A 23,766-nucleotide genomic window follows, 5' to 3' on the forward strand; every position below is an offset into this window, starting at 1 on the left:
AACCTATGGCTGGACCTTGAGCAAGACGTTTCTCTGAACCTCACAGAATAAAAAAGTTGGGTTGAATGGCATTGATGACCTTTCTAGGCTGGCCAGTCTGTGATCCCCATTTTAGGCTCTGAGTCATTGTTTATAAGGCAAGCTAAGGGGTGCATGAAGAGGTTCTTATATGGAGGAAAGACAGGGATGGATAAAGGCAAACCTGCATGAAGGAGGAGCACATGGGTAACTTCTGAGGCTGGAGACCAGGGCACCCTCTGAAAATAAATATGAATTGTTTTCTTTGACATGCACAGGGCTCTAATTCCAATAGGGGATGCTTCACTAGAAACTGAGGGTACAAGACACTAGGGATCCATCCTGGGCATGTTGTCTTTGTGCTAAGTGAGTCAGCTTGGTCAACAGAGTGCTCATAGGCCCCGAAACTCTCCTGGGACAAATAGCATAAATAGCAGCAGAGATTCCATTGAAGGGTATAGAAAATACGTTTTTAATTTTGATAGAGTTCACAAATTACAGCATGACATTTCTTTAAACAAATACTTCTGTCAAAGCACAGCATTACCATGTGTCCCCAGATGCCCAAGAGGCAGTGATTTCACGTCCCCCTGAGGTTTAGCAGAGCCACCAATGTCAACAGGATGGCTGACGGGGCCTAGATTTGCTACCAGATAAGCCAGTGAGACATGCTGTCAGATTTATAGTTACATAATCAAGTATTTAAAAAGATGCACAATAGGTAACTGCAATGAGCTTGTTCTGCGTTTAGCAATAGTTCCTTTCAAACAAAGAAGATAGTTTTCAGTATCAAGAAGGATGCCTGTATGTATGTCTTCCACGAGCCTTTCCTACAAATTGCTTTCATTACACAATAAAAGGAGTTCAGCTTCACTGTGACCTAGGAGGAATAACAGCCAGAATTTAGTTACTGGTAAATTGTCAGACTCAACATCTATTATCTCACTTACTCTTTATAGTAATGCTTGGAGGTAGATACTATTGTAGTCCTCAATTTACAGATGGAGAAACTGAGGCTTGGAGAGAGTTAAGTAACCAGTTCATGGTCATATAGCTGGTAAAGGGCAGATACAGTTCTTGAACTCAAGTCTGTGCACTTAATTTGGAGGTACATGATATAGTAATGTATACTCTAAAATGATAGTGCCATTATCTTTCAAACTCAAATGCTAGAATTGTCAAAATTATAAGTGTCAAAGAGCAGTGTTTTAAATAAACAGGATCTATATTTCTTGGTCTGATGATCTCAGGGTTACAAGGAGAGACTGAAAAAACAGAGATTAATCAAAATTCTAGGGTTTTAGCTATTGGAACTCAGACACTGGTGTGGGTACCTTCCCTTATGGATTTTTTTAAACCACATGGTCTCAGGGAGGCTCAGAGGGTGAAATACACCCCTGTAAAAGCCAGTCATTCATCTTCCCATCCCATCATACAAGGGCAGTCACCTTCTTGAGTCATTCAGCTGCCCAGTCTTGAAGGTCCCTGCGGCGCCTGCCGAAGGCTTTGGAACCCACATTGGTGGGCACAAAGTTGTTCTTCACCACACCCCCTGATCTGCTCAGCAAGCCTGCCAGCCGATGAGTCACACAGGTGGCAGTGTCACAGGCTCTCTTCTGGGCAGTGATTCTGATTTGCAGGATGGAGAAAGAAGAGAAGATCTGTGAGTGGGAGGCTGGGAGAGAGGTCAGCCTCATGGGACCTTCACGGTAAAGTTCCTGTGCTGAAAGGCACCAATTAACTTTAAGTGTTTCTCCCAAACACAATTATCAGAGCAGAAAATCACAAGGCCATTAGGGAAAATGCCATGATCACGCCCCATAGATATTCCCAGGGGTGTCAGAAAACCCAAAGGTGACTCTGGATGACTGGCTATGGAATATGGAGCAGTAACAACCAATCTTTCCTGTATAAACTAACTAAAAATTAAAGCGGAGGTTTATGACACTGGAGTGAATTATGGCCCTACACCCAGCCCCATTCACAAAGGACTATAAAATCTATACCCCACTCACGGGCACCAAATACCCCTTCTTAGGAAAATAAAAAATTCCTCAGTCTTACCTGGAAGATGAGTGGAGTTTGCAGCATCAAATCCTAGAGGTACTTACCTGCTCCTTAGGACTCCTGTTCTTGCTGCTTGAGCTTGGTCAGAGGGACCACCCACCATATCCTCTGTCCAGCTAGCCTAGGGTTAAGGCTATTTCTAAGCATAGGTCTTAGACACTATGAAGCCTGGGACATAGATCAGAGCAATGACCAGCACAGCTCAGATCTTTGGGGAAAAATAGTTTTATTCCTCAAATGATCAGTACATTCAGAAGCAGGACAGAGGAGCTCTCATGACATCTCTGGGGGACTCAAAGCAGCCCTTACTTTGTGGTATTTTCCCGGGTGATTCTCTTCCAGCCTGTGAGTCCTGCTCTTTTTCCTCCCGTCTGAAGCTTGAGACATCCTCTGCCACAAGGAAAGCCACCAATACCAGCCCAAAGAGCCACAACAGAGGAACTAAACCACATGCATCAAGTTATAGGAAGGACGCAAGAAGGGAAATTAGGAAGGAGAGGGAGGAGTTTAGTTGGCATCCTGGGGCATGCTAACATAACGGCGATGGTTTCTCTCCAAGTCGCTGGACATATCCCTTTTCTTTCCAGGTGCTCCAACCCCAATTGCAGTTTGGGGGAACGTGTGAAACTTGTTGAAGTCCTGCGTGTATGTGCCCAGCATGCAAGTACTCAGATTACCGCACCGCTTAGATCTGGGGCTGTCCAGGCTGCAGGGAAAAGACATGCCAGACAGTACCATGCACCAGAATCTGTCCCCATGGGCAGTCACTTAGAAGGTTAGACCAGGCAGGGGACCCTCTGAGTGGGAGCAGGAGGGGCAGGCAGGAGAGCAGCTCACTTATCCTTCCTTAGGACAGCTCAGATGTGCAGTGGGCCAGGGCAGTGCAGGGAAGGGCTGGATGGGGAAGGATGATCTTTTCTGGCATTCCACATGCTGTTCAGTCCTTCATGCTTGACAGAGGGGTTCTCAGGGCAGATGCAGGAGCAATACATGCCTCTGCCTGAGCAGTGCTGGGGCCAGGCCAGGGGATGGTCTCTGCTCAGGCTCAAGGTACACAGGGATGTGTGTACACAGGATCTGGGGAAGGGTGCTCTCCCTGGCTTCCTGATAACATGCACATCTCCACAGATGCCACACATTTAAAGGCTTGACCTACCTCAGACACTGCTCTATCTGTCCCCATCCCCTGCAAGGGCCTTACCTTCACCTTGCAAATGTGAAATGAAGGCTCCTTATAGGTGTGAAAGAATGTCATATGCAGATTAACAAGATGGATCCAAATTTCTAGAATTTCCTGAGATATATTATGTCTATCCCTGACTTCGCCCTTACTAGTGTTAACTCAACCAGTGCTGGGAGGTCTCCCAGTACTGCAAGAACAATTACCACAGTGAGCGATTCCACACCTCTCCATTTCATTTCCTAAGAACTTTCAGAAACGGAGCCTTTTATTGTGTCTAACCGCAGTTCAGTTCCTCCAGCCGCACTGGCACCTCTGTCTCCCTTGGAGCCTGAGAACAGCCGGGCCCCAGGTCCCGGTGAACAACACAGCCTGTTGGATTCCTGGCCAGTGTGTTCTCTCCTACCTCCTGGGATCCACCTTCCTGGGTATGCTGCGGGGAGAGGAGGCCCTGTGCCGGACGCTTGGGGAGCCTCACCTGGAGCCCTCGGTCTCCGGCTCCTGCCCCAGCTCACTGGCCTTCATCTGCACATAGTCCTGCACCAGTGCAGCCAGCAGGAGGCGCGCTTCCTCCTCACTGAGTGTGGCTGGGTCTGGGCTGCTCTCTAGGGCAGACCTGTGAAGGGGAAACTGACTCAGTGCAGGCTGTCAGCCCCTGCCTGCCCCTCCCCAGGATAAGCAGCCAGGCTTCCTGGTCTTTGCTTCTTCCCCTGAGAATGTGGCCAGTGGGAGTATTAGGGGACAGGGCACAAGGCCAGTGTCGTTCCCAGGACCCAGGCACTGGTGTGGCCTCCAAGCAGTGGTGTGCTAGAGCCAGTTTGTATAGACTTGTGAAAGCTGATGGTTAGATTTTCAAAAATTTTGCAAGCTGAGTGCAGCCACTATTAAAAATTAAATGCTAAAACTTACGGTTAGTGCTGAACCTGAAAATAGTTTCAGTTTAATAGATTTATATGTGGGTGAGAAATAGATCAACAGGTAAAATACCAGATTTAACAATAACAAATTTAGTGGCAAACTATTTAACACAATAGGATGCAATTCATTTATCAAATCATGGCGGAATAGGATAAATAGGATGACAAAACATACGAAAGTTTGACTAAAAGCAACAAAAGCATTTTGTGAGACTCAATGGGCCATATAAAATGTATAATAGGCTGGGTGCGGTGGCTCATGGCTATAATCCCAGCACTTTGGGAGGCCAAGGCAGGCAGATCACCTGAGGTTAGGAGTTTGAGACCAGCCTGGCCAACATGGTGAAACCCTACCTCTACTAAAAATATAAAAATTAGGCGGGCAGGGTGGTGGGCGTCTGTAATCCCAGCTACTCGGGAGGCTGAGGCAGGAGAATTGCTTGAACACAGGAGATGGAAGTTGCAGTGAGCCAACATGGTGCCATTGCACTCCAGCATGGGTGACAGAGTGAGACTCCATCTCAAAAAAAATTATAATAAAGAATATTGTCTAAATATTTATCACTACTTATAAATTATGTACTACACATCTTTATATCAGAAAAAATTATATATGTGCACGAGTACATACATTACCCCTGCCCCCAGTCAGTTTTCAAGCATTCAGCACACCACACTTAAGAGGCATGGAATTGTCTGATACCTGTGCGGTTCTGGCTTCAGGCTGTCTTACCTGAATGGTGCTGCGTGGAGGCTGCCTGCCTGCAACAGGACCAAGATGCTGAGAGCCAGGAAGGGGGAGAACTTCTGGAAGCCCATGACACCTCTCTGCAAGGGAAGAATGAGGTAAACTACCCGTGCCAGTTCAAAGTTCTAGGAGCCCACAAACCTTGGCTCCTATCCTGCTTTCTGTCTTGCTTCTAACGCCCTGACTTTCTGGCTTCAGACTGGTCATTATATTTCTCTTCTTCTTTGTTTCCTCATCAGCACAGTGGACTCTTCCTGGGAGGTTCAGCAGGCCTCTAGCATGCACAGTTTGACAAAGCTGGAGAAGCAATCCTAGCGGGAGAGCTGAGTGGGGGAGGCCTCAGTCCTACCCTTCTCCCCAAAGCTGCACACATGCATATAAACCTGATAGCCAGGTCTCTGCGGAGGACATGCTCCCAGGCCCCTGTCACAGAAGCTGCTCCCATAAGGAAACCCAGAGCTGTCCTCCTCTTGTGGGGCTTTTGCATACCGGGGGGGGGGGGGGGGGGGGGGGGGGGGGGGAGAGATCTGTCCGGAGGGATTGTCTCTACGATTGGAATCTGAGAAATAAAATAATCAATTTTAGTCCTCAGCCGCTCCAGCGCTGACACCTCAGTCCCCTGCAGGAACGAAATTTTACTCTTAAATTGGGACCCAAGACTTTCTGTCTTTGCTCCCAGAACCTGTGACTGGGGCTTGCAGTTTAGGGCTGCTTGTCCCTCAGTCGTGGGGCTTGTCTGCCACCCATCCACTCTGTTCCAGGTTCTGAACCAATTTCCCTGGGACTGCTAGGCGCAAGACGCCATCCCTGATCGCACCGTCTGCGGAAAGTTACTCTTGCCTCAGTCTCTGTGCGCGGTCCCTGGGGAGCCTGAGTGTCCCGAGACTGGCCCAAGCCTGTGTGCAGAGAGAATAAGACTGCAGTCCGCAGCCGAGCAGGAAGAGCGAGCCTGGGAACTGAGACTGTCTGATCCAACCTAGGGCAGGAGCCGGTATAAATCGCCGACTAACAGAAGCTATCTGATGAAGAGACTAATGGAGAGAGAGGGAGAGGAGGAAAGGGGGAGAGAAACTGACTAATGGAGGGAGAGGGAGAGGGAGAGAGAGACATACCTGAGCCAGAATCTCGGGGCTCGCCTGGCAGAAGGTGGCTTGGATCAGAGGCGGTGGCAGCGGCGGCGGCAGCGTACAGCCAGAGCCCTGTGGAAGCGGCGGCGACACTTGGGCTGGGTAGCGTCTCTGATGCCTCCCAGCGCCAGCGACTGCTCTTATTCCCGCCGTTGTGGGTCGGAAAAGTTCAGCCAGTGCACAGCAACCAATGGGCGGAGGGGTCCTTCGCCCCAGCTGGATTGCGTCACCCTCATGCTTCCAGAACCTGGAGGATCCAGCAGGACGGTCCCACTTGTATTTGCATTGAAGTCATTGATGGAAATGGGCGGGGGGATGGTGGGGCACCAAAAGAAACGCCCTTAAAGTGAGCGGGAATTTGAGGGCAGTTTGACGTCATGGTGAATTTCACCTCTCAGTCCGGCCTGGTTTTGAACCCGCGCCCCACTCCACCCCTGGTTTCGGGATTTGGCGGAAAGGGTCCAGGACTGTAGGGACTCTTCCAACTCTGACCCCAGACCCCTGCCCAAGTGAGATTTTAAAGGCTAATGCCCCTAAGGGTGGGTTCTGGGCCCAAGAAGGCTGACTCCAGTAGCTAGTATTACCCACAGAGGGCCAGGGCTCGTGGGAAACAAGAGAGGGAGCTGGGAGCAAGAACTTTGTTAGGCAGGAGTTCAATTACAGTTGACCCAGTTCCGAGTTGTGTGATCATGGGCAAGTAACTTCCCAGAGCTTCAATATACTCATCTTTGAAATGGGGACCACAGTCTTATCTTGAAAGAATGTTGTGAGAAATAGCCCAGTGCCTGGGCTCCAGATAGGCAGGGATCTAAAAGAGTTTCCTGGTCCGCATGGGGGATTCCGTCAGATCTCCATGGATACCTTCAGAATCCCCATCTCCCCGGACTGTCCTGGGGTACTCTTCAGATCCATTACATGTGTGAGGAGGGGGCCGATGACCTGCTGGGCCTGAGGGGTGAGTTGCAAGGTACAGATGTGGAAGCCTCCATCCAGGCCTCTGGCCCTCTCCCTTCCTACCCTGCCATCCATCACCTGCCTGAGCCGTTTGCACAGCTGCCCCTTCGTTTCCGGCTGCTGTTTGCCAAGACTTCCCAGACACATTCTCTTCCGGTCCCGCACCCCCACCCCCACACTTCAGTCCTCTCCTAAAGAGCAGGCAGGCCTGACAGTGCTGTGTGGTCCCTGCCTAGACCGAAGCTCACACTCACTTCCGGTCACACTCATTTACACACACACAAACCCATTACTGTCTCCCAACATGTGCCCACTCTGAATCACAGACACTAAAAAACAGATACTGGCGCAGAAGAGTATCCTGAGGGGTTCACTCAAACGTGTCCCAAGCCTGCCTCCGAGTCTCTCTGGCGGTCGCATCCACACGCCCGCACGACGATGACCTGCTTGCATCAAACCTGCACACATCACAAACAGGCCCCCTCCATCACACCCAATTACACGTGACCTCGACAACTCTCACATCCCGCAGAACCGGATTTCAATTTCACTGTGCCTGAGCATTCAGCTCCAGGCGCGCCCAGAACAGTAGAGGTCGGGACTAAGGTACTTGCCGCCCACAGCGTCCAGAGTGGCGAGCAATAAGCTTTTCAGCGTCCCCACCACCTCCCGGTGTGAGCGCGCAGCGCGCGATCTGCAGCAGCCGGTCCGGGCGCTGCCTGTGCGGTGAGCGCAGCAGCAACATCCCGGGGCTGTTGGGAGAGGCAAGGACTCTGACTTGAGGTTCTTTGAGGCGGAGCAGAAATTAGCCCCTAGGTGTGCCGTCCGTGGCGCGAGTCACGGACCTCCAGGTACTCTGGGGTCGTGTTAGCACCCTTGTCCTCAGTCCCCAGAAGCGTCTACATTTCTTAGGATAACACCCCTGCCCCGCGCTGCATCTCTTCCCCCTCGGGGGTTGGTGGCCTCCGTGCTCAAGGGGGCAGCGGGAACGCCTGACTTCCGAGATGCCCTTAATTGACTCTCCTCCTTCTTAACTACAGCGAGGGAATAACAACTCGGGGCTGGGGACTAGGTATCTGAGACTAGGTATCGCTCTCCGCAGGGCCCGCCGGTAGGGCGGTCACAGGACCCGGGATTGGAACTGGACCGGGAGGACAACGGCGCGCGTCAGGCGCAGAGCGTGGAACAGGCAAGTTTCGCGCGGAGCCGGACTTGGATGGCGGATCTTGGGCACAATGAGCCGCGGATCCTGAAGGAAGACAACCCCTGCTGAGACCCTGTCCCGAGCCTTGGAGCTTTTCAGCAGTTTAGACTCCGATCGCGGCCTGGGTTTTCGGTGCAGAGCTGCTTAAAGAGTTGCGAAGGCCGCAGTGCGGGCACTAAGCGGAGCGTAGTGTTTGCGCCTCTGCCACCTGGGCTGTAGCAGAAGAGCATTTGCACTCAGCTGCCATATACTTCAGCGGAAATGACTTTTTCCAAGACTAGAGGTTTCTAACATAAGAACCTCTTGAAACCGTTTGTAAGTGTGTCTGTGATGTATGTTTTCCTAAAGAGAGCTCATAGCTTTCGCCCGTGCCACAGTGACCACAAAATGAAAGACTGTAGAAGCAGATTTTGTGGCCATGTCACTTTGCGGGGTCGGAATTCTACTCCTGACTGTCGTGTGTGTCTTCAGCCTTCAGAATCCACACGCACTCCGCACTATCAAATCTTTGGCGGCTACAAATCAAAGAAAGGCTGGTGCTGTGGAGCGCTAACCAGAGCCTGCGTCCAGAGGGCGCTAGTGTAGCCCCGAGCAGTTTCAAGGCAGACTTTAAAAGTCCGTCTCTTTAGGACAGGAGGGGTGGTCATTAACTCACCTCTCAAGCACTCCTTGAGTTTGTAGGAAGTGCCTGGCGCCTTGCTGGGGGCTGAAAGTTTTTTTCGTTTTTGTTTTAAAGTCATTTTCTCCAGCAATTAGCACCATGCCAGGCACCCTAGTAGATGATCCGCCAAAGTTAAATGAATGAAAATTCATTCTGGCAAATTCACTAGTTTCATAAGGTAGCTCGCAGAAAATTCGGACCTGGTTGGAGCGGCATTTCGCTTTGCTTTCCGAAATTCACAAACTTTTCAGCCAGACTCCTCCCATTTTATTTGTCACAGCAAGTCGGTTCCCAGGCAGAAGTTTTCAGGAATGAGGCAGGGAAATAAGGATTTCGTCTAGGGTTCTCTCTAAAGACTGAGATCTTCTGGTGCGAAATGCGAAGTCATTCTCTGAGCCCATCCCTGATTTACTGAGCGAGCCGAAGGAAGCTTAGAGCTTCCCGTGCTCGGATCGCATACATTTCATCACGCTATTCCTGGAACTTCTCTGAGTTTCAGTACTAAACGGAGCATGGTCTAAAGAAAGTTGGTAAGGAAAATGCTGATTTTAAAAAAATAGTCGCTTGACTATTTGACCCTTGATTTTTACTGTCTTATTTCCTAACTTTAAAATCTGGAAATCAGGGTCAGTTTTGAAACAATCTGATTTTGGAAAACAGTGTTTTTACAACACCCCAATAAAATCTAACTGCAATGTTTGTTCCCATTCGTTTAGACCAGAATCCTGTACCCTTTGCTTTAGAAATAAAAATAAAGATGCAATCTGGTTGAAAATTCTTATGTGAATTTCCATGTGATTAAAAAAGTCACACCTAAAGGCTTGAGTTCAGAACTCAGGTTAAATTTATTGCTGCTCTACAATTTCTTCATAATATAGACTCAACCACAAAATCTCAGCAGTAGCAACAGCACCACCAGCAACAGTAATACAACAGCCAACAACACACACATTTTCTTCAGCCTGGCAGAAACGTGGAGCTATCAAATTAACTGGAAAATCCCAACTGAAAATCGATTGTACTGTTTAAAGGAGGGCAGAAATCAAAGCTTTCCATCATCATATTTACTGAAGAACATGCCAAGAGAAGTACTTGCTTCTGAATCATTTTCCTAAGACACTTTTAGAGTGCAGTAAAGCTGCTTCTGGGGGAGGGGGTTCAGAAATGACTGCCAAAGAGACAGCAAGATTCACAAGAACCAAGATACAGAAACAGCCTAAGTGTCCATTGATGTTTGAATTCTTAAAGAAAATGTGGTGTGTGTTTATCACACACACACACAATGGAATATCAGTTAGCAATATTATTCAGAAGAAGGAAATATTGTCATTTGTGTCAACATGGCTGAACCTGAGGGATATTATGCCACACCAAATAAGTGAGGCACAGAAAGACACATAATACATGATCTCACTTATATGTAGAATCTCAAAAAACAAGTTGAACTCAGTATCAAAGGGTAGAATGGTGATTATTTGGGGCTGCAGTTGGGGGTAAAAGAGAGAAATTAGTTAAAGGATACAACCTTTCAGTTATAAGGTGAGTAAGTCCTGGAGACCTAATATACAGGCTGGTGACTATGGTTAACATATGCTTGAAATTTGCTAAAAGAGTAGATCTCAAGAGCTCTAAGCACACACACACACACACACACACACATACATGCACACACACAGGAAACTGTGAGGTAATATGTTCATTAACTTGATTGTTGCAATCATTTCATAAAGTATACAAGTATCAAAATATCATATTTTATACCTTAAAAATAAAAACCTTTAATATGGAAATAAAAGTGAAAAAAAAAAAGAGAGTGGGAGACAGCTGAAATTCCCCAGTGGGAATTTTGCTGAAGGCTTTACAAGAGGTGCCTCTGTGTAAACACTGGAGAGGATATCAATGTTTTATTAATAACCTAGATATAGAATTATCTCAAAGATGTTGCATGTGCAGTAAGTATGAAAAGTCACATAAATCATATTAAATTGAAACAAAGAAAACATATTATAAATATTGTAACTACCATCAACTAAGTTCCATCCATGTGCCAGGCACTGTGTATATATTATCTTTCTTATTAAACTGTTTAATAAGATAGATATTTTTATCTTCATTGTATATGCAAGGGAATAGTAAGAGTATTTGGCTTGAATTAATTATATTTTCCAGTCTCCTTTTGAGGACCTGAAACATAGCTTATCTGTCTGCCATATCAGTTAAGAGGTGTGGTACCCTGGATCCAGAGGGAGATATAGGCATGTCTGCCTGCTTCAGGGCTAATGTGATTTGTAGTGAGAGACTCAATGAGCAGGCATAAATCATTTATAATTCCTGGACCAACATTTGGGAACATTGACAGTTTTGCAGCAGGAAAATAAATGTTGGTGCCACCACTTAAGTAAATTGCCAAAGAATACAACCCAAATCAGATTTATAACAATATTTATAAGATAAAATTGTAAAACACTTGAGTTCACACAAACAAAAATCCAAATGACTTAACTTCTTATATTTAGCATCATGCATTACTTCATCTTGTCTGAAATTGTGGTTGATTTTATAGAGTGTTCTATTTTGCCAATGGATGTGGGGGGTTGAGATGGGATGGGATAGGAGTTAGTGGAAACAGTGCTGGGAGTCAGAAGTTAGGGTTCTAATTCTCACCCCTAAGGGTATGACTTTGAGGACATCATTTGGACCTCTGTTTCCACATCTGATATATGAACTTTTATGGGATCGAGGGATTCCTAAATTCCTTTTTAATTCTGACATTCTATCAGTATGCTGTGAATTTTATGCTGTTTTTACAGTACTTTTCTATAAGACCAGGCCACCTACTATTTGGCTTCCTCCACTTGCCCTGACAGTTACCACCGTCTTCTAAAAGAACAGCTGAGGAGTTCACCATGAAGGAGGAAGGATATGTCATTCTTTGCAGTGACACAATCAGAAAAGGTACTGCTCCCCCACCTAAATATGAGGGATAAATGATTTTGAGAAGAGACAGGAGAAGAAGGGAACAAATGTCCTCGTCCTTGTCTCCTTATCAACAAAAGATGTACTGGTATCCTTTAAAAGGTGACAGAGAGGATGCCAGCAGAACTGGGAGCACTAAGTTCTCTGCTTTGTGAAAATGAATCTGCAATGAACTCCTGGTCTGGATGCCCATCTTTCTGCAAGTTGTCAGCAGAAGCTTTGCAATGTGGCTACTTGGTGAGTTCATATACAGCCCAACCCATAGTTCTGATGGAGCCTGAAAATCAGCTCTGAAAAGTTCTCCTCAGAAGATGCCTCTGAAGTGAGAGGCATGAAAAAAGAGACTAACCTTCAGGTAGGTCCAGCCAATATTTTAACAAATATTCAATGAATAATTTGGTTGGAAGGTAAATCAATTGAATATGCATAGAGAAATGTATTATGTTAAATAGTACATACAATAAATACATAAAATGCATTTGTTTAGAGGGGTTATAAAATTATAATTATATGGCTATACATGTTTGAAAATATTCTGTATTAGTAGAAATAGAATGAACCAAGTAAGTACATTTATTAAAATATACGAGGAGCAGGTGAAAGAAAGAAGTGTAGGACTATTTGTATCTTTGCTACCAAAGAGCAAAGAAAAAGTATGGCTAGTTAACTGGAGTTAATGAAGAGACCCCCACCAACTTTTCTAACTAGGCTCTCTTCCTGTGTTAATGACGTTGTGCCCACAAATGCTGTGTGCAAATGAAGCAATCATGTAGAGCCATCCTTGATCTTCAGATCATCTTGGGTGAGTTTGGAGTGCATTTTGAGTAGAGGACAAAGACTGAGATCATATGGATAAGGACTTATATTGCAAATAAAGGACATATGCTGAGTTTTTGTGTTCAAGACCATCTTGGGCCTACCTGTTGGTCTCCTGCTGGTATAACCTTAGAAATGTGAGTAAATCCAGGTTGCCTCACCTTCTATGTTTGCTGTCATCACTTTATGTAAGGATCCCTGGACTAGGGAATAGTAGAGTTTGTTCTCTTGGTGGCTGTTGAGAGCTAAGTTAGGTTGCTAGTAATTGGGTGGCCTGATGCCTCATTTGTTTCTTCCTGAACCTATTGCTGTCAGAGGGTCAGCATTCTCTAGAGGAAGTGAGATAATGAAGGTAACAGGATTGAGGGTTCACCATATGCAGGAAAAGGTGGAAATGAATAAGACCAATTTACTAAAAGCACTATGTGGTCTCTCAGGGAGACAAGACCCACACATCTGAAATAATGAAAGAGGAATACAAGATAGTGAACAAGTATACTAGTTTCCCATTGCTGCTGTAACAAATTACCACAAATTTAGTGGTTTAAAACAACACACATTTATTATATTACATTTTTGTAGGTTAGAAGTTCAACATCCAACATGGGTCTCACTGGTCTAAAATGTTTGCAGGACTGTTTTTCTTTCTATAGGTTCTAGGGGAGCATCCATTTCCTTTCAATTTCCAGCTTTTAGAGGCCTCCCAAGTTCCTTGGCTCATGGCCCCCTTCCTCTATCTTCAAACCCAAAGTGAAATACATCTCACATCACATCACTCTGACCTCCTCTTCTGCTTCCCTCTTTTACTTGACAGGATCCTTTTGATTACCTTAGGTCCAACTCCTGGAGAATCCTGGATAATCTATCTCAGGGTCCTCTATTTAATCACATCTGCAAAGTCCCTTTTGTTCTGTTCTCAGGGATTAGGGTGCAGACATTTTGGGGGAGGTCATTCTTCTGTCTGCCATAATAAGTAAAGGCTGGGTTAATTGGCAAGGAATGTAAATGATGGGGGTTGGAGAAAGAGGCTGCAAGCACTTTTAGGAAGCCTCCCAGAGATGGTGGGGCGGAAACCAGAAAGTGGCTAAATGGGGGAAATTACAGAGTCTCTGTTGAAGAATCCATCTACTGGGTTGGGGAAGAGGATGAGGAGACAAAACAAGCCCTCTTTATATCAGGTGCCATCCTCTACGCCTCTTTTGCTGGGAAGGGAGACCTCCTGAATATGTACTTTACTCTTGTTGGCATTCAATCCTTAGGTGGACTATGTCTAGAAATCATGAAATCTCATGTATCAGAAGTTTCTCTTTTATCAACTTCCAATTTATTATGTGTCCCTTTGATATTCATGTTTAGATATGCTATAAACAAAAGGGAGATATTGAGCCAACTGGTGTCAGGTTTGGTTCAGGCATCTCTGGGGTGAAATTCCAGTGGGGGTGGGAAAGGGAACCTTTGCCACCACATTAGTCCGTGTCTTAGCATATTACGATGGTGTTATTAAATCTTAAAGTTGGAGCTTAGCCTTTGAACCCATGGCTCAGATATCTTGCTAGACTCCTGTGACAAATAACCGAAGAGCAGGTTTCTAATAAATTGATCACCAAATTAAAACGCATTTGAAAAAAATCCACTTAAAAAAATTTGTGGCTTCACAGAGGTTGGGCAGGCAATAGGGAATTGCTAAAATGTGTGGGGTGTGTAGGTGAGCCTCAGGACTTTCCAGCACCCAGTGTGGGGAAGATTTCTAATGTCTCCCTACTCCCATGAGAGAAGTTGCTAATTATTCATACTCAGGCATTGGGGCTTGTGAAGATTTTATGTGTAACTCCCCCCTACCATGGGACATATTAACTGCCATTAGAGCTTAGAACAAGGAACACCGAGTCAGTACATTTTAGGTTAGATCAGAAATTAGAAAAACATTCACGGCAGAAAGAAAGAACGGGATTTTATTTCTATGGCGGTTTTCCTGGCCTCTCATTCTTGGAAAATGAGAGGGCTTAACTGGCATTTTTGTGGAGTGGAGCTGACTGTTGCCCAGGGAGCAATTCTTCCCAACCTCAGTGGTACTTTATTTACTGTAGGCACCAGGACCGGTTCCTTCCAAGGTCCAGAAGCTATTTTTAGAGTGACTTCAGCTGCCAGGGAAAGAGCTGAGTATAGTGGACAAGGGCCAGGCTGGTCACTGAGAGGTGGATGGACTTAGTGGGTGACGTCAAGGAATTACTCAGGATGGGTTCCTTTAACATGATCAAAATTCTCCCTTGGCTCAGACTAGCCAGATCCAGAATGGCTCTTCTCTCCCTGGCTAGGAACATTGTTCCGTGGAAAAAGAGAGAGAGGGAGAGGAACCTTCCCGTGGTACCAGAAAGCTCATTACAGAGATGACTCCTTTATGGGTATTGCCAGGGAATAATACATTACATATAAGGGATTTCTTTTTTTTTTTTAATTATTATTATACTTTAAGTTCTAGGGTGGGATTTCTTATATAAATAGACTTTGACTGAGATTATGAAGAGTGGGGCTTTGAGGTCTTATGCAACTGGATTTGAGTCTTGACTCTACCATTCACTTATTGTTCTTAGGCAGATAATAATCTCCCTAAACTACAGTTTCTCAACATGTAAAATGAGGATAATAAGAACTACCTAGGAGGGTTAAAGCTATTTTATGCTAGAACACCTGACGCATTGCTTGGCATGGAGCAAATTCTTAAGAGTGGTGGCCATTATTATTAAAACAAGAGCTTATTCCTTCAAGTGCCAAATGACATCAGCTTAATACAGTAAATTAAATAAAATCATTACACATTCCTCTGTCTTCTTAAGAGGACAATCTATAAGCCTTTAATTCTCAGAATAAAACTAATTGCCACGGCCACAACAGAATGGCTCTGCCTTTCTCAACCCTCTCAGATTCATGTCTGGCTGTGTTGCAGCCCCATTGCCCAGCAGGATTAAGTACCTGGCATATTGCCAGCATATGTAGAGTAGGTACTGTAGAGTGATGGCTATTATTGTCTTTATGACAAAAGCTTACCCCTTCAAGTGCCAAACTATATCAATTTAGTTTGAAAACATAGAAAAAGGGATTTCACACACCTCTACCTTCTTATAAAGAATAAACCAAATATAGTTTCAATTCTTTCTTGACAATTCATTGTCATCATCATAAGAATATCACTTAATGTGTTGGCCTGTATGTTGGACCAATAGCCTCAAGCAAGACCATACCACACTGTCTTTCTTTTTGAGGTGTGATATATATGTAATTTTATGATTATTCTGTTTTTTTTTTTTCTTCAGTTTGTCACCTATCGCTTATTACTGGTTTCAAGTAATGTAGCAGTGGTAGAAGATGGCTGAATAGGAACAGCTCCAGTCTCCAACTCCCAGCACGAGCGACACAGAAGACCGGTGATTTCTGCATTTTCAACTGAGGTACTGGGTTCATCTCACTAGGGAGTGCCGGACAATCGGTGCTGGTCAGCTGCTGCAGCCCGACCAGCGAGAGCTGAAGCAGGGCGAGGCATCGCCTCACCTGGGAAGCGCAAGGGGAAAGGGAATCCCTTTTCCTAGCCAGGGGAACTGAGACACACAACACCTGGAAAATTGGGTAACTCCCACCCCAATACTGTGCTTTAAGCAAACAGGCACACCAGGAGATTATATCCCACACCTGGCCGGGAGGGTCCCACGCCCACGGAGCCTCCCTCATTGCTAGCACAGCAGTCTGTGATCTCTGGCAAGGCAGCAGCAAGGCTAGGGGAGGGGCACCCGCCTTTGCGGAGGCTTAAGTAGGTAAACAAAGCCGCTGGGAAGCTCGAACTGGGTGGAGCTCACAGCAGCTCAAGGAAACCTGTCTGTCTCTGTAGACTCCACCTCTGGGGACAGGGCACAGTAAACAACAACAAAAGCAGCAGAAACCTCTGCAGACGCAAACGACTCTGTCTGACAGCTTTGAAGAGAGCAGTGGGTCTCCCAACAGGAGGGGTTGAGATCTGAGAGCGGACAGGGCTGCCTGCTCAAGTGGGTCCTGGGCCCTGAGTAGCCTAACTGGGAGACATCCCCACTAGGGGCAGTCTGACACCCACACCTCACAGGGTGGAGGTACACCCCTGAGAGGAAGCCAAAGCAGAATCAGACAGGGACACTGCTGTTCAGCAACATTCTATCTTCTGCAGCCTCTGCTGCTGACACAGGCAAACAGGGGTCTGGAGTGGACCTCAGCAATCTCCAACAGACCTACAGAGGTCCTGACTGGTAAGAGGAAAACTATCAAACAGGAAAGACACCTATATAAAACCCCATCAGTACATCCCCATCATCAAAGACCAGAGGCAGATAAAACCCATAAAGATGGGGAAAAAGCAGAGTGGCTGGAAATTCAAAAATAAGGCATCTCCCGACCAAGGAGGCGCGGCTCATTCGCCAACAATGGATCAAAAGCAATGAATGGCTTGTGAGATGAGAAATTCAGTCATCAAACTCAAAATTCAGGAAGATCACGATAATATAAAAACTAAAATCTTAGTGGAAGGTGATGCTTCGTCGTCATAGAAAAGGTCCGCCATGAAATAGAAGATAAAACGAAATCGGCTCATCACAAAGCCAGTAACAGCTTCGATCAACTGGAAAAAGTATCAAAGATTGAGGATAAAATCAATAAAATAAGCGAAAAACAAATACAAAGTATAGGATATAAAATTAAATCTGGTCGGGTCTAAAGTAAGAAAATGGAATAGGATTGGAAAGCACTCTTCAGGATATTATCCAGAGAACTTCCCCAACCTAGTAAGGCAGGCCAACATTCAAATCCAGGAAATACAGGAAGCATACAAAGATACTCCTGAGGAAAGAGCAACTCTAAAGCATAATTGCAGATTCACAAAGTTGAAATGAAGGGAGGAAAAAATCTTAAGGGCAGCCAGAGAAGGTCGGGTTACCCACAAAGGAAGCCATCAGACTCACAGCAGATCTCTCGGCAGAAACTCTGCAAAGCAGAAGAGAGTGGGGGCCAATTCAACATTCTTAAAGCAAAAGAATTTTAAACCCAGAATTTCATATCCAGCCAGAAGCTAAGTTTCATAAGTGAAGGAGAAATAAAATCCTTTACAGATAAGCAAATGTAGAGATTTTTGTCACCACTAGGCTTGTCTTACAAAGAGACCTGAAGGAAGCACTAAGCGTGGAAAGGAACAACGGTACCAGCCATTGAAAAACATGCCAAAATGTAAAGACCATTTAGGCTAAGAAGAAGCTTCATCAACTAGCGAGCAAAATAGCCAGTTAATATCGTAATGGTAGGGTCAAAGTTCACACATAACAATCTTAACCTTAAATGTAAATGGACTGGCTAAATACTCCAATTAAAAAGACACAGACTGGCAAACTGGATGAGAGTCAAAGACCCATCCAGTCTGCTGTGATTCCAGGAACCCATCTCACATGAGAGACATACATGACTCAAAATAAAGGGATGGAGGAAGATTTACCACCAAGCAAATGGAGAACAAAAAGCAGGGGAGTTGCAATACTAGTCTCTGATAAAACAGACTTTTAAACCATCAAAAGATTGAAAGACAAAAGAAGGCCATTACATAATGAGTAAAAGGATCAATTCAACTAGGAAGAGCTAACTATCCTAAATATATATGCACCCAATGCAGGAACACCCAGATTTATAAAAGCAAGTCCTTAGAGACTTACAAAGGGAACAGACTCCCATACAATAGTAATGGGAGACTTCAACCTCCACTGTCAACACAGACAGATCAGCGAGACAGAAAGTTAACAAGGATATCCAGGAATTGAACTCATCTGCAGCAAGCAGACCTAATAGACATCTATAGAACTCTCACCCCAAAGTCAACAGAATATGCATTCTCAACATCACACTTACTCCAAAATTGACCCACATGGTGGAAACAAAAGCACTCCTCATGAAATGTACCAAGGGCAGAAATTGCCAAACTGTCTCTCAGTACAGTGCAATCAAGCTAGAACCCAGGACTAAGAAACTCTAATCAAAACAGCTCCTTCATGGAAACTGAACAGCCTGCTCTGAATGACTACTGGGTACATATGAAATGAAGGCAGAAATAAAAGATGTCTTTGGAAATCAATGAGAACAAAGATACAACATACCAGAATCTCTGGGACACATTTAAGCAGTGTGTAGAGAAATTTATAGCACTATTGCCCCTACAAGAGAAAGCAGGGAAGATCTAAAATTGACTCCTAACATCACAATTAAAAGAACTAGAGAAACAAGAACAAGCATTCAAAGCTATGAAGGCAAAGAAATAATAAGATCAGAGCAGAGACAGAAGGAGATAGAGACACAAAAACCCCTCAAAAATCAATGAATCCAGGGTTGGTTTTGAAAAGATCAACAAATTGACAGACCGCTATGAGACTAATAAAGAAAGAAAAGAGAAGAATCAAATAGATGCAATAAAAATGATAAAGGGATATCACCACGATCTACAGAAATACAAACTACCATCAGAGAATATAAACACCTCGCCGGCCAGCGAAATCCTGGAAAGAAATGGATAATTTCCTGGACACTTACACTCTTCCAAGACTAAACCAGGAAGAAGATGAATCCCTGAATAGACCAATACCAGGCTCTGAAATTGAGGCAATAATTAATAGCCTACCAACCAAAAAAAGTCGGGACAGATGGATGCACAGCTGAATTCTACCAGAGGTACAAGAAGGAGCTGGTACCATTCCTTCTGAAACTATTCCAATCAATAGAAAAACAGGGAATCCTCTAACTCATTTTATGAGGCCAACATCATCCTGATACCAAAGCCTGGCAGAGACACAACAAAAAAGAGAATTTTTTAGACCAATATCCTGATGAACATCGATGCAAAAATCCTCAATAAAATACTGGCAAACCGGATTCAGCAGCACATCCAGCTTATCCACCTTGATCAAGTAGGCACATCCCTGGGATGCTGAGGCTGGTTCCAACGATGTAAATCAATAAGACATATAATCAGCATATAAACAGAACCAAGACAAGAACCACATGATTATCTCCAATGAATGCAGAAAAGGCTTTTGACAAATTCAACAGCCTTCATGCTAAAAACACTCAATAAATTTGGGTATTGATGGGCCATTACCTCAAAATAATAAGAGTATTTATGACAAACTGCAGCCAATTATCATACTGAATGGGCAAAAACTGGAAAAAATTCCCTTTGAGAAACTGGCACAAGACAGGGATGCCCTCTCACCACTCCTATTCAACATGAGTGTTGGAGGTTCTGGCTAGGGCAATCAGGCAAGAGAAATCAAGAGGGTGTTCAGTTGAGGAAGAAGAAGTCAGAGTGTCCCTCTTTGCAGAGACATGATTGTATATTAGAAAATCCATTGTCTCAGCCCAAAATCTCCCCTTAAGCTGATAAGCAACTTCAGCAAAGTCTCCAGGATACAAAGAATTAATGTGCAAAAATCACAAGCATTGGTATACACCAGTAACAGACAAACAGAGAGCCAAATCATGAATGAACTTCCATTCACAATCGCTTCAAAGAGAATAAAATGCCTAGGAATCCAACTTACAAGGGATGTAAAGGACCTCTTCAAGGAGAACTACAAACCTATATGGTGAAATAAAAGGGCCTAAACAAATGGAAGAGCGTACCATACTCATGGATAGGAAGAATCAATATCCTTGAAAATGGCCATACTGCCCAAGGTTATTTATAGATTCAATGCCATCCCCATCAAGCTACCAGCGAGTTTCTTCACAGAATTGGAAAAACTGCTTTAAAAGTTCATATGGAACCAAAAAGAGCCCGCATCTCCAAGACAATCCTAGATCAAAGAACAAAGTTGGAGGCATCCCTACCTGACTTCAAACTATACTACAAAGGCTACAGTAACAAAACAGCATGGTACTGGTACCAAAACAGAGATATAGACCAATGGAACAAGAACAGAGTCCTCCAGAAATAATACCACACACATCTATAGCCATCTGATCTTTGGCAAACCTAGGAAACAAGAAATGGGGGAAAAGGATTCCCTATTTAATAAATGGTGCTGGGAAAATTGGCTAGCCATAAGTAGAAAGCTAAAACTGGATCCTTTCATATATATATGAAGAATTAATTCAAGGCTGGTAGCGGTGGCTCAAGCTGTAATCCCAGCACCGGGAGGCGAGGCAGTGGGATCGAGGTCAGAGTCGAGACCATCACAGCTAACCACTGATGAAACCCAGTCTCTACTAAAAAAAAAAAAAAATACAAAAAAAAGAAAAAAAAAGAATTGCAGTGAGGGAGAGGTTGAGAACTGGCGTTAGACCCTAATGCCATAAAAAACCTAGAGAGAGGAAAACCTAGGTAGTACCATTCAGGACATAGGCATGGGCAGGCTTTTATGTCTAAAACACCAAAAGCAGCGGCAGCAAAAGCCAAAATTGACAAATGGGATCTAATTAAACTAAAGAGCTTCTGCACAGCAAAAGAAACTACCATCAAGAGTGAACAGTCAACCTACAGAATGGTAGAAATTTTTGCAATCTCATCTGACAAGGGCTATCCAGAACCTACAAGGGCACTCAAACAAATTTACAGAAAAAACAAACAACCCCATCAAAAGTGGGCAAAGGATGTGAATAGACATTTCTCAAAGAAGACATTCATGCAGCCAACAGACACATGAAAAAATGCTCATCATAACTGGCCATCAGAGAAATGAAAATCAAAACCACAATGGGAGATACCATCTCACCAGTTAGAATGGCGATCATTAAAAGTCAGGAAACAACAGGTGTTGGAGAGGATGTGGAGAAATAGGAACACTTTTACACTGTTGGTGGGATTGTAAAACTAGTTCAACCATTATGGAGAAAACAGTATGGCGATTCCTCAAGGATCTAAGAACTAGATGTACCATATGACCCAACCATCCCATTACTGGGTATTATACCCAAAAGTTATAAATCATGCTGCTATAAAGACACATGCACCGCATTATGTTTTGTGCAGCACTATTCCTAATAGCAAAGACTTGCGGAATCAACCCAAATGTCCATCAGTGACAGACTGGATTAAGAAAATGTGACTTTTAACCACACCATGGAATTCTATGCAGCCATAAAAAGGATGAGTTTGTGTGTCCTTTGTAGGGACATATGGATGCAGCTGGAAACCATCATTCTTAACAAACTATCACAAGAACAGAAAACCAAACACGACATGTTCTCACTCATAGGTGGGAACTGGTTTCAGTGAGATCACTTGGTTCGGGAAGGGGAACATCACACACGGGGCCCTATCGTAGAGGAGGGTGGGGGAGGATTGCATTGGGAGTTATACTATGATGTAAATGACAAGTTGATGGGTGCTGTGAGTTGATGGGTGCAGCACAGCAACATGGCACAAGTATACATATGTAATAAACCTGCACATTATGCACATGTACCCTAGGGCAAAATTATAATAATAATAAATTTAAAAAAAGTAATGTAGCAATAATTTATCTACTGCCATTTTCATTTGATACACAGCAAAACAAACAACAAAACACCAACAAAAACAAAAATCAAGCTTAGTAGAATAATGTGGGAACAAAGAACTTACAGTCATGGAGTATGGACCTGTAAATACTGGTCAAGAACTATAGAAAGGGGACTTTTTGGACATCTGCTCAACTAATTTGTACTAAAAAGAACAGAAGCAAAGCTTGTCAGAATTATGTTTAGGCACAGCGCAGATACTGAGTGTGCTCTTATGGTCTTTTGGTCAGGAACTTCATGGTCTTTTGCAACAACGGCTTCAACTGACTCGTGCTTAGGGAAATCAAACAGAACAAGCAAACATGATAGAGCTGTGTGTGCATGAAGAGCCTGTAGACCTTGAGTGAGAACTTCATAATGGTCATGATGGCAGTAATGCATCACTGTGACAGCATTATAATTATTCACATACGGGTTTTTTTGGTCTTTTTTTCTCAACTTTGTCTGGTTTAAGGGAGGTTGCCAGGCCAGTGACACCTGATGAATGGGTGTTTTGCAGTTTCTTTCAGGAGGTAGAATACTGGTGAAGACAAAGTCCATGATGTGGGGAGGTGTCTCAGTCTGCTATCTGTTATTTTTAACACTATCCTTAAAACTGGGTAATTGATAAAGAAAAGGAATTTATTTCTTATAGTTATGGAGGTTGAGAAGTACAAGGTTGAGGGGCCACATCTTGTGAGGGCCTTATTGCTGGTGGGGTCTCCCTGCAAAATCCTGAGGTGGCACAGGGTAGCACATGGAGAAGGGTTTGTGTGTACTTGTTCCTCTCCTTATAAAGCCATTAGTACTATTACCATGACAACCCATTAATCCATTAACCATTTCATTAATCCATCAGTAGATTAATTCATCCATGAGGGCAGAGCTTTCATAATCCAATCATGTCCTAATGGCCCCCACCTCTCAATACTGCCTCATAGAGGATTAAGTTTCCATATGAGTTTTGGAGGGGACATTAAAACCATAGACAAGGGTTCAATGATCCAGGCTGCAGTTTTATGAGGATTATGTCTCTAATTAATAGGGTTCTGAGGATATGAGTAGAAATGGTATCTTTATTTCCAGGCAAATATCTAATTGGTCCTTGGAGCTGAGGAAAGATCAATCAATTTTCAGGTTTTCAGATCTTATATTGATTTCTGTACTGCAAAGTCATTCTTTGGAATAAAAAACCCTAGAGGATCTTAAAAGGCCCTTTCGAAACCCCTTAGACCTGGCACCAGTTGTCTTAGGCATACTTTTAAGCGGTAGTGAAACATGCTTAAGCAATCGATGCCTAATTTCTCTTCTGCACCAACGAGTATTATTTACAGATAACCTCCAGTTAAATGAGAATGTGGTGAGCAGGCTGCCTGAGGAGTCCAAGGACTGAGCAAAGACCACAGGTTAGCGAATGATTCTTCCTTTTTCCCTCCTTTGCCTTGTGGTAAGCCTGGCAATGACTTGATCCTTTTGTCTTTGTCTCAGAATTTCAAGATTTATTGCCCAAAAGACTGCTAAGAAATCCTTTTTCCTTTCTGTAGGAAGATAGAGATTCCAGATTCCTGCA

General features: G+C 44.3%; 1 protein-coding gene across 3 annotated transcripts; it reads right to left on the reverse strand.

The window, feature by feature from the left end:
• Positions 1-466: 466 nt before the first annotated feature.
• Positions 467-9,559, reverse strand: CALCA (calcitonin related polypeptide alpha). 3 transcript variants are annotated; one of them, XM_009186520.4, is made up of 5 exons: positions 6,043-9,559; positions 4,916-5,010; positions 3,744-3,881; positions 1,467-1,647; positions 467-898 (listed from the first exon to the last, which is right to left on the reverse strand). In XM_009186520.4, exons 2-4 carry the CDS (start codon positions 4,999-5,001, stop codon positions 1,476-1,478), a joined length of 396 nt encoding a protein of 131 aa, XP_009184784.1. In that variant the 5' UTR covers positions 5,002-5,010; positions 6,043-9,559; the 3' UTR covers positions 467-898; positions 1,467-1,475. The 3 variants fall into 3 exon arrangements, with proteins under 3 accessions (XP_009184784.1, XP_009184783.1, XP_021781696.1); XM_009186519.4 differs by lacking the exons at positions 467-898; positions 1,467-1,647 and adding an exon at positions 2,293-2,791 and having other exon boundaries at positions 6,043-6,304; positions 6,919-9,555; XM_021926004.2 differs by lacking the exons at positions 467-898; positions 1,467-1,647 and adding an exon at positions 2,293-2,791 and having other exon boundaries at positions 6,043-9,555.
• Positions 9,560-23,766: the final 14,207 nt, after the last annotated feature.

Source organism: Papio anubis, chromosome 12 (assembly GCF_008728515.1).
Source record: "Papio anubis isolate 15944 chromosome 12, Panubis1.0, whole genome shotgun sequence".
In the NCBI taxonomy this organism is placed as follows: domain Eukaryota; kingdom Metazoa; phylum Chordata; class Mammalia; order Primates; family Cercopithecidae; genus Papio; species Papio anubis.

Excerpts from the sequence above, each read along its gene's own strand:
- CALCA (XM_009186519.4), bottom strand. The coding sequence starts at position 5,001 with ATGGGCTTCCAGAAGTTCTCCCCCTTCCTGGCTCTCAGCATCTTGGTC. Across the intron at positions 3,882-4,915 it reads CTCCACGCAGCACCATTCAG|GTCTGCCCTAGAGAGCAGCC; the intron begins GTAAGACAGCCT and ends TCCCCTTCACAG. Across the intron at positions 2,792-3,743 it reads CCGGAGACCGAGGGCTCCAG|CCTGGACAGCCCCAGATCTA; the intron begins GTGAGGCTCCCC and ends TTTTCCCTGCAG.